We start from the raw sequence: 16,678 nt of genomic DNA on the forward strand, positions 1-16,678 counted from the left end.
ATGCAGAATAAAAGCATATTAAAAGCCAACTGTGCCTTTCTGACAGACTTAAATGTTACCTTGAATATTCAAAAGGAGAGTTGCATTTTCTGCTTTTATTCATGAATCAAGAAAAAACACCAGCATCTTAGGGGAGTGCTGGGTGAGATCCCATGGACAGTAATACTAAAAGGAAAGGGAGTTCATGATGGCTGGGAGTTTGTTAAGAGGGAGATAGTAAAAGCACAACTTCAGGCAATACCAATGAGACGGAAACATGGAAGGTGCCTAAAGAAGCCAGGGTGGCTATCTAAAGAACTTTTAACTGAGTTAAGATTAAAAAAGGATGTGTACAAAAAATGGAAAAGGGGGGAACCACCAAAGAGGAATTCAAACAAATAGCCAGCACGTGTAGACACAAAGTCAGAAAAGCTAAAGCACAGAATGAACTCAGGCTTGCTAGAGAGGTTAAAAGCAACAAAAAAGGCTTTTATGGGTATGTTCGTAGCAAAAGGAAGAACAAAGAAACAGTGGGGTCACTCAGAGGAGAAGATGGTGAAATGCAAACAGGGGACAGAAAGGGCTGAACTCCTCAATGCCTTCTTTGCCTCAGTCTTCTCCGATAAAGAAAACAATGCCCGACCTGAAGAATTTGGAGCAAATGATTCAGCAGAGGAAACATAGCCCAGAATAACTAAGGAGATAGTACAAGAATACTTGGCTAGTTTAGATGTATTCAAGTCTCCAGGGCCAGATGAACTGCATCCAAGAGTATTAAAAGAACTGGCAGATGTGATCTCAGAACCACTGGCAGTCATCTTTGAGAATTCCTGGAGAACAGGCGAAGTCCCGGCAGACTGGAGGAGGGCAAATGTTGTCCCTATTTTCAAAAAGGGGAAAAGAGAGGACCCAAATAATTACCGCCCAGTCAGTCTGACATCAATACCAGGGAAGATTCTGGAGCAGATCATTAAGCAAACAGTCTGTGAGCACCTAGAAAGGAATGCTGTGATCACCAATAGTCAGCATGGATTTCTGAAAAATAAGTCATGTCAGACTAACCTGATCTCGTTTTTTGACAGAATTACAAGCCTGGTAGATGAAGGGAACGCAGTGGATGTAGCCTACCTTGATTTCAGCAAGGCATTTGACAAGGTGCCCCATGATATTCTTGTAAAGAAGCTGGTAAAATGCGGTCTTGACTATGCTACCACTCAGTGGATTTGTAACTGGGGGACTGACCGAACCCAAAGGGTGCTCATCAATGGCTCCTCTTCATCCTGGAGAAGAGTAACTCGTGGGGTGCCACAGGGTTCTGTCTTGGGCCCGGTTTTATTCAACATCTTTATCAACGACTTGGATGTTGGACTCACGGGCATCCTGATCAAATTTGCAGATGACACCAAACTGGGAGGGGTGGTTAACACCCCAGAGGACAGGATCACACTTCAAAACGACCTTGACAGATTAGAGAACTGGGCCAAAACAAACAAGATGAATTTTAACAGGGAGAAATGTAAAGTATTGCACTTGGGCAAAAAAAATGAGAGGCACAAATACAAGATGGGTGACACCTGGCTTGAGAGCAGTACATGTGAAAAGGATCTAGGAGTCTTGGTTGACCACAAACTTGACATGAGCCAACAGTGTGACGCGGCAGCTAAAAAAGCCAATGCAATTCTGGGCTGCATCAATAGGAGTATAGCATCTAGATCAAGGGAAGTAATAGTGCCACTGTATTCTGCTCTGGTCAGACCTCACCTGGAGTACTGTGTCCAGTTCTGGGCACCACAGTTCAAGAAGGACACTGACAAACTGGAACGTGTCCAGAGGAGGGCAACCAAAATGGTCAAAGGCCTGGAAACGATGCCTTATGAGGAACGGCTAAGGGAGCTGGGCATGTTTAGCCTGGAGAAGAGGAGGTTAAGGGGTGATATGATAGCCATGTTCAAATATATAAAAGGATGTCACATAGAGGAGGGAGAAAGGTTGTTTTCTGCTGCTCCAGAGATGCGGACACGGAGCAATGGATCCAAACTACAAGAAAGAAGATTCCACCTAAACATTAGGAAGAACTTCCTGACAGTAAGAGCTGTTCGACAGTGGAATTTGCTGCCAAGGAGTGTGGTGGAGTCTCCTTCTTTGGAGGTCTTTAAGCAGAGGCTTGACAACCATATGTCAGGAGTGCTCTGATGGTGTTTCCTGCTTGGCAGGGGGTTGGACTCGATGGCCCTTGTGGTCTCTTCCAACTCTATGATTCTATGATTCTATGATCATGCACCCACTCCAGCTATTTGTAACCTCGACTAGATGTTTCATTGTTTTCCCCTGCAGGAAACCTATGGAGCAGATCCTGGTTTTACCCACTGTCTAGTCATCTTTAGTGATTATTTAGTTTTTAAATGAATTGTTATGACTAAAAATAAGCAAACAGAAATGAGCAAAACCTATTTGTAATGGGAACATAAAGGCACGTAGAGATCCTTTATTACAAGTTTTGTCCCTTCAGTAAGAGTCTGAATCAGTGGAAATGAAAAGGGATTGTTTTAATGCAGAGTTAGTTGCGAGTATATATTCACTTCCAAAACCTCACCAAAGAGGGAGGAAACTGAAGATTTTTTTAAAGACTGAAACAAGGGATGGGATATACCCAACATCAGTGTTCCAAATTGAGCTTCCAAATCCATTTCCAGGAGATGAATGCTTCCAAAATTACAGCCATCTCTAGAAATTACTGGCAACTATATTAAATGATTTTAATCAATCCCAGTGCTAACCACTTTGCATGTAAATATATTCTAGACATTCGCATGCGCTGGAGAGAATGCAATTCAATGAAAATGACTCATAGATGAAGATTTCTAATTTACCCATTATTAATGCTCATTGTTGAACTGAAGTGGCTGAAATAATATTTTCCAGTTTTCTTAATGCTGTAGTGCTGCTTCAAAACCAATTTTTACAAGAAAATTAAACTGATTAAGAGGAATATTGTAGGAGATGAACAATACAGATATTAAAGATGAATTTTATTTGAAGAGGAGCTCACAACACATCACAAAGGGAGCAGCTTTTTGCAGAGGGGGTTGCGGGTAGTGGAAAGGAAGACCTGACATATTGAGGCTTTAATCCCGCTGTCATTTCCTGGGGAGCAAATACGTCTTTTGGGGCTTTCGTGAAACTTAAATTGCTCCAAACAATTTAAGAAATGGGCAACTTTAGTTTCACCAAGTCCCAAAAAAGAGCCACAAGTGCAGCAGGCGTAGTGTTTAGAGATAATGGCATAAGATCATCCCTGGGGCAGGGGGATCAGATTAAAGGTCCATCTATTCCAATATCCTGCTACCCACAGCAACCAACAAGCCACCTTTGGTAATTCCACAAGCAATGCAAGATTCCTCTGCTGTGGTTGCACCACAACAACTTCAAGGTCACTGCCTGCAAACATGCAAATTCTCTCCAAGAGTAAACTGAGATGGTCAGTGCTAGCAGATGTAGACCCTAAATAAAACATAAAGGGCAACTCACCCCCCCCCATTCAATCTGATTGAGAATCAAGAACACTCAGTAGCCACTGAATGTTGGGTATCAGTTGGAAAAGGGTAAGAAACATAATGGAACATACTGAAGAAAGTAAACGTCTAGAGGTGAGGTCCCAGTTTTCGTAACTGATGTCCACTGAAATACTTATCCCCCATGAATGTTATGAATTCCCTTTCAGTCACCTAAACTATCCGTCACCATCAATTAATTGTGCTATGTGAAGTTGTCTCTTTTGTCTCTCCTGAGTCTCCAGCCAACAAGTTTCATAGAATGATGTTCTAGTATGACTACTAAGTTGAACGCAGTCCTCCAACCACTTGGTGGCCTAGTGGGGCCCACTTCCTCTTTTGGTTGCTTGCCTAAGATTGCAGAAATGGAGCAGTAGTGGCTTCATGTGGCTTAGAGGACGCTGAGGTGGGTAGGTCTGGTCTAAATTGCCTTCCCCACAAACTCCACCTTTTCTTTGTCCACTCTAGTTGGCCATGAGCCTACAGCTGGTCTGAAGACCCTTTGGTATAAACTAGGGCTGGAATCTAAAGCATCATGTAAAATATAGGGGTATTTCAGTTCTCCAAATTTCTAATAACAATCACACCAAAATTGTTATGCTTACAAAGCCTTAGGATGAGAGCGAGAATGCATGTGCCCCCACTTCTGAATGAATCATAAATTTGTTTCCCCTTGCCACAACTCCTCACAGAAGTTGGATTTGGAGATGTTCACAACAAGAGAAACAATGCTTTGCTTTCAACCTAGGACTTTGTGAGGGTAATGTGGACAGAAAAGCCGACCTTACGTTTTAAGGGGACGTCCATGGTGCCTCTGCAAATAATGCCACCAGCAATGGGGCCCATCTAGCAGGGACTTTCCTTTTAAAAAAAGAATACTCTTGACGAATATTCCACATTAAAGGAGTCTCTTCTTATAAAGATGGAACTATGCACGTTAAGTAGCCCCACTGACCTCAGTGCATCCTAACTGCTCCATCTGGGCTCTGTGTGTTCTCTTGAGTGCTTTGCAGCTGGTAGCGGGAAATGCACACACAGTAACAGACCATGCTACTAAGGGGCAGAGTAGATGGACAGGCATCAGATCTGTGAGTTTCTATGTGATTGTGTTGCAACTGCTGGAAAAGAATGGGTTGGAGGTCTGGTATTTAAAAAGCAAAGGGAACGCACAGGGAAGGAACAAAAAAGATCTCCCTTGCTTGAAGTTTATCCTCCTCCCCACACACAGTATGCTCCCTCTTCACCACCCAATGCTTTTCTCCACAGCTGAGCTCAGATATGGAAAGGACTGGTGATTTCTGCAATCACTGTCTTTGTGCCTCTTTTGCTGCCAAAAAGCAGCCCCCTCCATGCACTTTTCTGGTGATTGTGGCAGATCCACGTGACAAACAAAAAACCACCACTGCTGCTGCTTCCCGTTTAGCCCTAAGAGCAGCCCTCACTCCTTAGGGAAAACGCATCTCGGCAAAATTATATCCTATTATGGAGGTGCAGCGCTGTCAGGTGAATGATAATTGTGGCACTGTGACCTATCCAGTTTTATCTGTGGCAACTGAGGACTTTTTTTCTGCAGCAAGCTGATTAATTTTACCCCTTCAAAGCTGACACAAATATAAGATATCAGATGCTGAAATATATCAATGCATGCTTTGCATCCACCTCTAACATGTTATAAATGCTTTTATGATGTATGCAAGGAAGCCTAAGAGTTATTTATTTAGAACATCTCTTCCCCTGCTTCTACAGCACTCGAGGCAGCTTTGTAAAGGCATCACCAACACAAACCTGTACATATTTACTCTGAAAAGTCCCACTGAGCAAAATGGTGTTCACTCCTAGGGAAGTGGGTATGGGATAAAAGCCTCAGCAACTATATTTGAACGACATTTGCATATTTGTCATCAGTTGAGATACCAGAATATTTTACTGCTACTATGCCTTTAGGGACGCGGGTGGTGCTGTGGTCTAAACCACAGATCCTAGGGCTTGCCGATCAGAAGGTCAGCGGTTCGAATCCCCGTGACGGGGTGAACTCCTGTTGCTCGGTCCCTGCTCCTGCCAACCTAGCAGTTCAAACGCATGTCAGAGTGCAAGTACATAAATAGGTACTGCTTCGGTGGGAAGGTAAACGGCATTTCCATGCACTGCTCTGCTTTGCCAGAAGCGGCTTAGTCATGCTGGCTACATGACCCGAAAGCTGTACGCCAGTTCCCTTGGCCAATAAAGCGAGATGAATGCTGCAAACCGAGAGTCGGTCACGACTGGACCTAACGGTCGGGGGTCCCTTTACCTTTTACTATGCCTATGGCAGGATAAAGCTAAACTAAATTGAAGGACCATACCTGGATATAACCTTGTGGTGCTTTCTGCCCCCTATGCTACAGACTTGATTTACCTCATAAGAGAATTCCTTCTACCCATCAACACTACACAGATTCCTGTTAGAACTTCACGGGGATAAGTTATATTGACTTGCTGCATGAATGATATGCCTGTGATCCAAAGGACCACCCACATATTGGGGATTTGCACGGCTTCCAGTCATAGCTATGTGCTGCCTAACAAGTCACCCGTGAAGGTCAGGGGACTGTCTGGTGGGACATTCAATGTGGTGAAGCGACTGCAGCCAGAAGGGGAAATTGCCAGAGCCTTAGATGCAGAGCTTTAGAAACAGTCAGGCTTATATGGAGAAATATATTCCCGTCGTCAACCTGGTCCCAAGTTGTCAAAGTCGTGATGGGAGGCAGGCACTCAGCTATAGCATTACACCAGCTCCCGTGCCATTTGCCCAATCCAGACCCATGCAGACTGACTCCCACATGATTCCAGGCTTTTCAATTTCATGGTTACGGAGGACTCATGTGTTGGACAAAAGACCAAATCGAGACTGGGTGAGGCTTCACATGCATCCTGCACAGCTCTCTGTTATCTATTAATGAAGCTTTCTTAGCTTTCCTTTCATGAAACTTGTGTGTTAGTTCCATTCTCTCTAAATGCATTTGTCTCACCTTTTGTCCTAACCAGTCCTTTGAATGCACAAATGCAGTACTGCCACCAGGACTATGCAAACCAAGCAAGCTAAACTGAAGGCTTCAATCTGACAGAGAGAAAAACTGGGTTTCCTGGGCACAGAGCAATCAGCTTTGATAAGGGTGTATTTCAAAGGCCATAAATGTATGCTCTTTGAAAGCACCTTTGACCACTCAAATGTCTTACATGCTGGCTTCAGTACCAAAGAAGCTTTTCATGTTGTAGCTCAAGCAAAAATGGCTATGGGCCAGCTTTTGTGAATGTGCTTGACATCCAGAATGAATATGAATATGACTCTACTGCTGCATAGAGAAACTCTATGCAGATGGTGAACATGGGTGGGAAAAGGGACCCAAGCTTAGGTGGTGTCTGGTTCAACTACCCTCAACTACCCACTCAACAGCTGCGAAAAACAGTTCAGTATCTGCCCATGCTACACCATTTATGGATCCTGGCATGCAAATATATCCTGTATTTTATTCAAATTCAAAATCAAGCATGAAACAAAATCAACACAGAAAACAGGCAGGGAATATCGAAGCAGAGATGCTGCCTGAATTATCAGTCTAAATATTTTGCATCGAATTTACTTTATTTTTAACTGCATGTAATTTAGTTCAGTCAAGGGAAAAACATTGTTTCATGGTAGTAGAAAAACTGTTGCTTTAAAATGGCATTAATGTACATTTACTCAATTGGCTACGAGACGTAAGCTGCAAATGTATATGTCTCTCTCTTCAAAATACAATTACAAATTTTATATTGAATTCATTTTGAAGAAGACAGTAGAAAAATGTATGTTCTGTTGCTTCTAAAGAATTTATTAAAAACGTTTTCTATTCCATTCTCCATTTCATTACATTCCACAGAATAAAATAAAAGAAGAGCAGGATGATTTATTGCTCCATAAATATTATTTGGACATACGCTGAAGAAAATATTTTTATCTTCCATTTGTAAAGTTAAGAATGTTTGTAAATTCTCCTTGTCTCCCTGCTAGATTATAGTATAGCATCCAAACAAACAAAAAAAGTACCAAAACTTCTTTTTATAATAATTCCCTCCATCCGAGCCAAAGTGTCTTAGTTGCTATATCTTGTCAGATTCATTCAGATACAACTGAACATATGAAGGTAACTCATCAGGATCCCACTCCCACATATTCCAAAGGTGATATTTGCAAGGCGCCTAGGCAGGCGTATCTGAATGCATGTAGACTTATGTACATGTGATCTAGCATCTTGGAAAAGTCTGGGATAGCGAGTACAGAGGCCTACATGCGGTTGGGTGTGCATGCACAAAATCATTGCAGACGGCATCTTTCAGCATGTGGGGGCTGAGGGCAGGGCCACCAAGGTACAAATACAATGTTGGTTTGAATATAAGCTGCACCCGGATATAAGCCGCACCTTTAAAATTGGAGGGGTGAAAAGAAAACAAAGAAAATATATCCGAATATATGCCGCTCCCTTCCTCGCTGCTCCTGGCAGCATACTGGGGGCGGGGAGCCACGGTGCGTTGCCGACGGCCTTCCGCCTTCCTCGCTCTCTCCCTTCCTGGTTCCTGGCCTTGGGGGAGAGTGCGGGGAAGTATGCGCTGTGCTATGCTCCTGGCACTGTTTGCCCCACGTTCCTGGCTGCATACGGTAAGGTCGCAAATATGAGCCACACTTTAACTTTTCACGGTCTGAATTTTGAGGGGAAAGTGAGGCTTATATTCAGACCAATACGGTAAATGTATGAACAAGGTTGGAGTGAGGACCGGATACATCCTTTCATCAGTTAGAAAGTTAGCAAGGCTGGGGTATGTGAGTCTAACAGAGAAAAGGAAAAGCAGAAAGGCACTGAAAGAATAGGAGATCTCTGCTTTATTAAACCCAACCTGTTTTGAACTGAATTCGTATCCACAGGCACTCTTAGGCATAAGAAATTTTCAGTCTTTAGTCTCCAGACTCTCTTGCCCCTGGCAATCTCTACACATCTTTCAATGCATTCCAAGTAACAAAACTCTTCAAAGCTATAAGTGCTTTCAGGAGAAGGAAGTTTTGCACTTCTTTTTCAGTATTTTATTTATTCGCAACACTGAAACTGTTAAATTTTTGTTAGGATTCTTACTTTAAAATGATAACAAGAAGTAGAACTCCAAATGGCACATTGTATATAGAAAGTATATGTTGCAAAAGGTTTGTTTCTACACTTCCTGAAATCCAAGTTAATTCATACTTCCTTGAAATATGGCAGATTTCTAAAATTACAGTGCAGCCTTTGGTGATATTATCCACTGCTGTTAGCTATAACACTTGGAGAGATGAAATTCGATTCCAGATTACTTCTCTTTCTTACATCTTTCAAAATAAATGTATCTGACATATACTTTATGCTTATTAGTATTCATGGCATTTTTTAGCACCATCTGCTTTTGGGGGAATCATTAACAGCTTTCTGTACCAGGACAATGTAAAACTGAAGCAGCATGGACAAAAGAGAGTTTAGATCTCCCCCCCCCCCCCCGATCAAATCTCATGGGTATTCGTTCTTTCAAAATAAAAGACAAGGGGGGAGGAATTGCATGCAGATACTTATTTGAGTTTGGCTAGATGTTAATGAGCATTCTAAGTTAACACTATGGCAGAAAAGGGGGACAAAACACAAATTGGATCCTATGGCCCTGTGCTTTGTCTGTTGTATGTTGTAGTTAACACAGTTAAATGTCTTCAGCAACCCCACCAGAGGCAAACCACAGTTATATGAGTGAAAGGTATTTGCTTGGTTCCTCATTCTAGTCAATGAAGGAAACCTTGGATGTTCTGAAGCAAGAGTTTTTGACTTGGACCTGAGTCGAGGTGGGTTTCCTCCAAAATGATCTTGAGCTGAAGCAGCCTTCCCCCCACAAATAGGATCTGAACCTAATCCTGACTTTGGCGCACACCCTTAGTGATTATAAATTTAACTGAAACAAACAAACACGCCAACCCCAACCCCCCCCCCCAAACCACCCCTAAGTTATGCATAAAAACAGCAAAATTTTGTGAAGCTCTCTTCGTGGCCAATGGGAGGTTCTGACTTGCCACAAGAGACTATACGAATGGCCACTGACAATTTGCTAACTATTATAAAAGTTAACTCTCAGAGGATGTAAAAGCTCTACCTAAGAAGCCCCTACTTAAAAAGAAATATAGATTATTTATATTAACCTATGTGTTTAAATTACGGTTGATGGAATAAAAAAATAGCATTATCTGTCATCAATAAAATTAGAGTTAAAGAGAAAGACCTTTCGGATTAACGTATTAGTAACAACTATATTTTAGGCTTTTAAAATATACACAATGATTCCCAAAAGCTAAGCTACTGCTTAAAAAGTACATTTTGCTGGTCAAAGACTGCTCTAAACTAGATTTACATATAAATTACGTATTCCCTTTGTTCTAAAGCTTAGTGAAACAACTGGCAATTATAACTATTAAGAATGTTAACACATTTCATCAATCTTTTTATAAGCTACTTTAATTAATTTAAATGTTTCTCATGCATGACAGAGTTTTATAGGCAGTTTATCTGTTAAAGTCTTGTAAATGAATGCCTTAGGTTTGTAGAAAACGTGTTTTTTAAAATAATAATAATAGCAGCACTATAAATCCATTTGTTAAGTCAACAAAAGAGCTTATTGTGTATGTGCTTTGTCGTGCCACCTCTCTGCACTGGCAAATGTCAGGTATTTTGCAAAAGGAGAAAAGAACCTCACCAAAATCAGCGAACACTGATTGTCCAACAACTTTTACATCTTTGGGTTTCCTCTTCATATGTGTAGCTTTGGAAAAATTCCCATCCTGTCAAGAGATAAATAAAAAAGTCAAAATATTACCCAAAGTAATCTATAAACAACTCTGTGAGTGTAGGGAAAACCCCAGCATAAACACATGGGGAAAAGTAGAACTTGTTGGAAGCAATATAATTCTGTCTTACTTTGTTGTTTTTTAATGGATCTTTATGCCACCCTTCAGCACAATGGCCATGCCATGCAAGCATTTACTTGGATTTTCACACCTGATGATTTGCAAATCATTTTTAATTTTGACTTTGATTTGGGGAAAACCTGTCTGAAAAATGGCTCCAATGCTAATTAACAATGCACTTTCCCAACTTCTTTCTAGTGGATGCAATCAATGGAGAAGGACTACGTTACCTATATCCATTTTCTCAACTACTAGAACAATTTGGTCACCACCCAAAAGGGTAGTGGCAGGAGAACACCACATACACTATACCAGAATAGCCACCTCCTGAATACTCATTCACATCTCCTTCCAAATAATCACCGCAATAAGATCTGTAATGATCAGAGGAGGAAACCCTGAGTAGATGGCTTCTGAAAAGCAACATCACTAGTAGTGTGGGATGCTCAGATGAGCTACCTGAGACTATATAACAGGCACCTCCAAACTCGGCCCTCCAGCTGTTTTGGGACTACAACTCCCATCATCCCTAGCTAACAGGACCAGTGGTCAGGGATGATGGGAATTGTAGTCCCAAAATAGCTGGAGGGCCGAGTTTGGGGATGCCTGCTATATAACATACCCTGCTGCACCCTGGGAATGGGACGGGACACAATGCAGTGTTCTTAGATGCACACAGGGACTTTCTCTCTGGGTCAGAGGTGGTTCCTTAAAGCACAACATGAAAGTTAAGAGTTATGCTACTTGCCTCTGGACCAAAATTTTGACCCCTGGTTATGGCAAATCAAGTAGAAGTTTATTGCTGAATAGGAATCAGCACATGACAATTAGCAAATAGAACTTTTGACTGTATTGTCGCTGGAACATGTCCTGCACAAGTCACATTTCAGGGAGCCTTCCACAATTCCTATTCATTGCAGCAGGGTCTTCCAAGCAGATGAGGTTTCTGGTAAACTGTAATCATTGACAAAGTGTTGATGATCCTGTTTCTCTTGTACATGTAGCCACTTCACAATGAGCTGTGATAAAACTAGGAAGACTCCAATTAGCCATAGTTTTTCATTTTGTCTGAACTAAGGAAACTAAGCATTCGTGTAGGATCTTGGCTTGATCCAAAGTTCCTAATCACAGTTTTCAAGTTCAGACAAAATGGGAAACTGTGGCTAATGAGACACTTCCTGGCTTAATTGTGGCCCCCAGGAAAGAAGAAGGAAAGAGGCTCTGTGCACTGGCAAAAGGCTTGCACATATTCATGGCATAATAAACCAAGATAATCTGAACTGGGTCATTGTGCATCAAAGCTGGTTCCAATTTTGAACAACTTTATTTCAACACACCTGAATCATTAATGTGAATAATCCATTATAATAATGTTTGAGTGGCTTTGAAAACAATTTGGATTTTAAACTGCAATCTCCCATTAACTCGGAGTGTGTTTTCATGTACTTTAGTCATGTGGAAATTATTAGAACTGAAAAATTGAATTGTCTTCTAAACACTGTTGAACTCCTAGAACACTTCAAGTTCACTGAGGACACATTTATGTTAGATCTTCAAAAAACTGAAAAACAATATGCCAATGTCTGCAGAGAACTAGGAAATGTGAAGCAGATTAATCTGCAGAATAACCACAGAGTCAGTATAATTCTTACAATTCCTTCAGATCATGAAACAAAAATCTCTCTGAAACAAAAAGGTGGGGGGGTGTCAGGTGACCCCCCTCCACCCTTTCTAAATGGCAAACTCAGAAATAACCGAAAGTGTCACTCCTTAAAAATGATGTTCAAGTATCTGGGCATTTTTTAAAAAAGAGATTGTCATCAAAGCTGACTTTCTTCCTCTTGATATTTAATTTCTTTCATGATCGGCAGGAATTGTAAGAATTATACTGACTTTGTGGTTAGCCACTTGTCCTAAGATGGGTGATTCCTATTTTGCAACACACCAAATTGCACTGGGATGTCTTCCTTGGGAATTAAACAGCTGGGAAGAAGCCTGGATAAATAACCAAACTATATTTTGCCATTTCTCCAAGGAAGAAATTTCAGCCATGTTTAAACCTAGACAAATGCCTACAGGCAACAAAGAATGAGCACTGTGTTGAAATCTTTTTCTTTTTCTTTGTAAGCCATCATGCTGACAAATTAAATGACAGTAATCTCATACAACAGATGACATCACTACAGGAGCCCTGTTAACGCACACATTAGGGCAGACTGATTGGTTTAATTGGCAGTCATGCTAAAATCCTGCAGAGGCAGGGATGCTGAGTAAAACATTGCCTCCAAGCAATCTTCAAAGTTTGAATGCGCTGAAGTTATATTTACTATAATGACAACTATTTATCCTTGAAATCAGTATGATCAGACAACCTCTTCATTTAACAGGCCCTAAGCATGCTCTTATTTTTATCTATTTTTTCTGAGCATGCTTTTATACATTTTTTAAAAAAATTTATCTATCCTAAAACATTTACATATAAACTTCTTTACCTGATTAACCCAGATTTCAAACTGGATTTCATCGGACGGTGCTAATGTAGTAAGAAACAAATCTGTAAAGATAAAATAAAGGGCAAGGTCAACAGGAGACCGAGAAATGTATCATTTACATTTTGCTTGAGTATTTAATTCAGCCTAGGTACAATTAATCCTAAATATAAAATAATACATGTATGTATATCTTGCAGAAAGGTTCCCAGAATATACGTATTCTCTAGATTGGGGCAAGGAATGTGTGGCCCTTCAGATATTGTTGGGCTGTAACTCTTGTCATCCCTGACCATTGGCTATGATGGCTGGGGCTGACAGGTAGCAGAAACCAACATTGGTAAGGCCACAGGTTTGTCATCCCTGCTGTATAACATTTTCGATCAGCACACTCACTCCTGTTAGGAGTACTGTGGCTCCCAGCTTTCAATGAAACAAATGAACACACTTCAAGTCAGTTCACATGCAACTCCAAATCACCTTTGAGCTTCTGCTCTGCAATTTCCTCCCCACTTATGGTTTCAAGAAAACAGGGGGCTGCCACGACATCCAAAACAGGAAATGATGGCTTTCTCCTGCCCTCGCCCCACCAGGATTTGCATCAGCATCAAATTCTGATCTGAAAGCTAAAGACCATCCTTAGTTTGCCAATTCAGATATAACAGCAAACTATTGTTGTTGTTTAGTCGTTTACTCGTGTCCGATTCTTCGTGACCCCATGGACCAGAGCACGCCAGGCACTCCTGTCTTCCACCGCCTCCCGCAGTTTGGTCAGGCTCATGTTTGTAGCTTCGAGAACACCGTCCAACCATCTTGTCCTCTGTCGTCCCCTTCTCCTTGTGCCCTCCATCTTTCCCAACATCAGGGTCTTTTCCAGGGAGTCTTCTCTTCTCATGAGGTGGCCAAAGTATTGGAGCCTCAACTTCACGATCTGCCCTTCCAGTGTGCACTCAGGGCTGATTTCCTTAAGAATGGAGAGGTTTGATCTTCTTGCAGTCCATGGGACTCTCAAGAGTCTCCTCCAGCACCATAATTCAAAAGCATCAATTCTTCGGCGATCAGCCTTCTTGATGGTCCAGCTCTCACTTCCATACATCACTACTGGGAAAACCATGGCTTTGACTATAGTGACCTTTGTTGGCAAGGTGATGTCTCTGCTTTTTAGGATGCTGTCTAGGTTTGCCATCGCCCTTCTCCCAAGGAGCAGGCATCTTTTAATTTCATGACTGCTGTCACCATCTGCAGTGATCATGGAGCCCAAAAAAGTAAAATCTCTCACTGCCTCCATTTCTTCCCCTTCTATTTGCCAGGAGGTGATGGGACCAGTGGCCATGATCTTCATTTTTTTGATGTTGAGTTTCAGACCATATTTTGCGCTCTCCTCTTTCACCCTCATTAAAAGGTTCTTTAATTCCTCCTCACTTTCTGCCATCAAGGTTGTGTCATCTGCATATCTGAGGTTGTTGATATTTCTTCCGGCGATCTTAATTCCGGCTTGGGATTCATCCAGTCCAGCCTTTCGCATGATGAATTCTGCATATAAGTTAAATAACCAGGGAGACAGTATACAGCCTTGCCATACTCCTTCCCCAATTTTGAACCAATCCGTTGTTCCATATCCAGTTCTAACTGTAGCTTCTTGTCCCACATAGAGATTTCTCAGGAGATAGATGAGGTGATCAGGCACTCCCATTTCTTTACGAACTTGCCATAGTTTGCTTTGGTCGACACAGTCTAAGGCTTTTGCAAACAGCAAACTATAGTTGGTTCAAAATCAGAAGTCAGGGAAGGAATTAAAGTACCCAGAAAAAGGAGAGAGAAGGGAAAAGGGAGCATGCAAGCTAAAGGCTTAGAGTTGATGGCCAGGCAACAGTTTTGCTATTACATCCAAATCATCCATTGTCTAGTTAACAAAAATAAAACCTTGCTAGAGGTTCATCTAGCTCTGGGAAAGTTATAAGCAGGGATAAATGGGATAGACTCCCCTCCTTTTTTTCTTCCCAGCATCTGGTATCCAGAGCTGTATTGGTTCTGAACAGGGCACTTCTTAGCTATCTTGGCTAATAGCTGTAGGTAGCTCTATCCTCCATTAATTCATCTAATTCTTTTCTCAAAGCCACCCAAGCTATCCAGACATAGAATCATAGAACTGTAGAGTTGGAAGTGATCTTGAGGATCAAGTCCCATACGCGGAATCAAACCTGCAACCTTGGCATTATCAGGACCACACTCCAACCAACTGAGCTAATGGCCACCATACTACTCATGGTAGTAAATTTTATTCAGTATGCATTTTGTGGTTGTGCAACTAAGTGGCTGCAAATGCAACTTTTGCCCCAACCCAAAGCAAACTCTCTTAGCTAAACTCTACAGAAATTAAATCTGAATTGTCCAATGAGCACAAAATCCTGCTTATTTCAAGGTGTCCGGCACTGAAGCATTCAGAACAGGAATTTAAAAGCCAGCCACATTTTATTTAACAGGCTGTAGTTTGTGAGCTAAATTGAATTCTGAGATTTCTTTCTGTCTGAACAGTAACAAAAACACACTCAAGAACTAAAATAGCTTTTTGCAAGAATTGCGTATTTACAATTAAAAACTTCTACCAACTCTGTACCAGGTGACTAATGCTTACAAGTTTCATGGCTGATTCAAATTCTAAAACTAAGGAGAGAAAAAACAACTTTAGAACAAGCAACAAATGTTGACAAGATGATCTACAAATTAAATGAAATTAAGATTAAAATAAGGTGTTGTTTGGCCAGAACACTGGGATAGGGGGACCCTGACTGACTCCAGTTACAAAAGCTGAGGCTGCCAGACAGACACTTGGGTTGGGGACTTGTTGGAGGAAGCTGTTGCTGTTATTATTATTATTATCTTAGATCTTATTATGATTTATGTGGAACTTGCTTCAGCTTGTTGGTTTACTTTTCGATGTCTCATTTATTGTTTATTACTACTTTTGTTATGCTCGTGATTATGTAATATTTTTCATGTTGTAAGCTGCCATGAGCATGGTTTTGACTATGGAAAGGAGGAATACAAATAAAAAGATGTATGATGTAAAGAACCACTTAGAGATTTCAAAATATTAAATGATTTATAAACAAACTTTTATATAAATAAATACAAACACACGGAGGGAAGTGGAAGTTGAAAACACATGCACCGCTTACACCTAGAGCAGCTCTCCGATTCTTTGCAAGCAAGTCCAGAATTTATTTTTATTTATTACATTTATATCCTGCCTATTGCCCCAAGAACTCGAGGCAGCATACATCCCCTCTCCTATTTCATGCTCACAACAACCCTGTGAGGTAGGCTAAGCTGAGAGACAGAGTGACTAAGTAACCTTCATGGCTGAGGGGTAATCTGAAGGTGTGTCTCCCCAAGGACTGAGGTTGAAACCTTTGCCCATTCTTTGCAAACATGATGCTTTCCATGTGTTGTTGTACCTATCAGCCGCAATGAGTACAACGTGGCATACTGCTTAGGGACAACTGTAGTCAAGCAGTATATAAATTGTTTGAATAAAATAAATTATTTAGAAATCTTTTATTTCAACTTTCTAAAGAGAAATTCCCAAAGCAGCTTACCATATTTTGAATAAAAAAAATACACATTAACAAAACCATACAAGTTGGTATCTGGACTCATTAAAACTGTGTTTA

General features: G+C 41.1%; 1 protein-coding gene across 1 annotated transcript in view; it reads right to left on the reverse strand.

Moving 5' to 3' along the window:
- ITFG1 (integrin alpha FG-GAP repeat containing 1) overlaps positions 1-16,678 on the reverse strand; it is a 126,605-nt gene that overhangs the window by 82,401 nt on the left and 27,526 nt on the right. Inside the window, exons 7-8 of the mRNA XM_083626050.1 lie at positions 13,008-13,069; positions 10,305-10,389 (exon numbers count right to left, since the gene is read on the reverse strand). Coding sequence (XP_083482176.1) covers positions 10,305-10,389; positions 13,008-13,069 — 147 coding nt within the window. The remainder of the gene's footprint in view (positions 1-10,304; positions 10,390-13,007; positions 13,070-16,678) is intronic.

The sequence above is a fragment of the Podarcis filfolensis genome (assembly GCF_964270895.1).
Source record: "Podarcis filfolensis genome assembly, chromosome: 8".
In the NCBI taxonomy this organism is placed as follows: Eukaryota; Metazoa; Chordata; class Lepidosauria; order Squamata; family Lacertidae; genus Podarcis; species Podarcis filfolensis.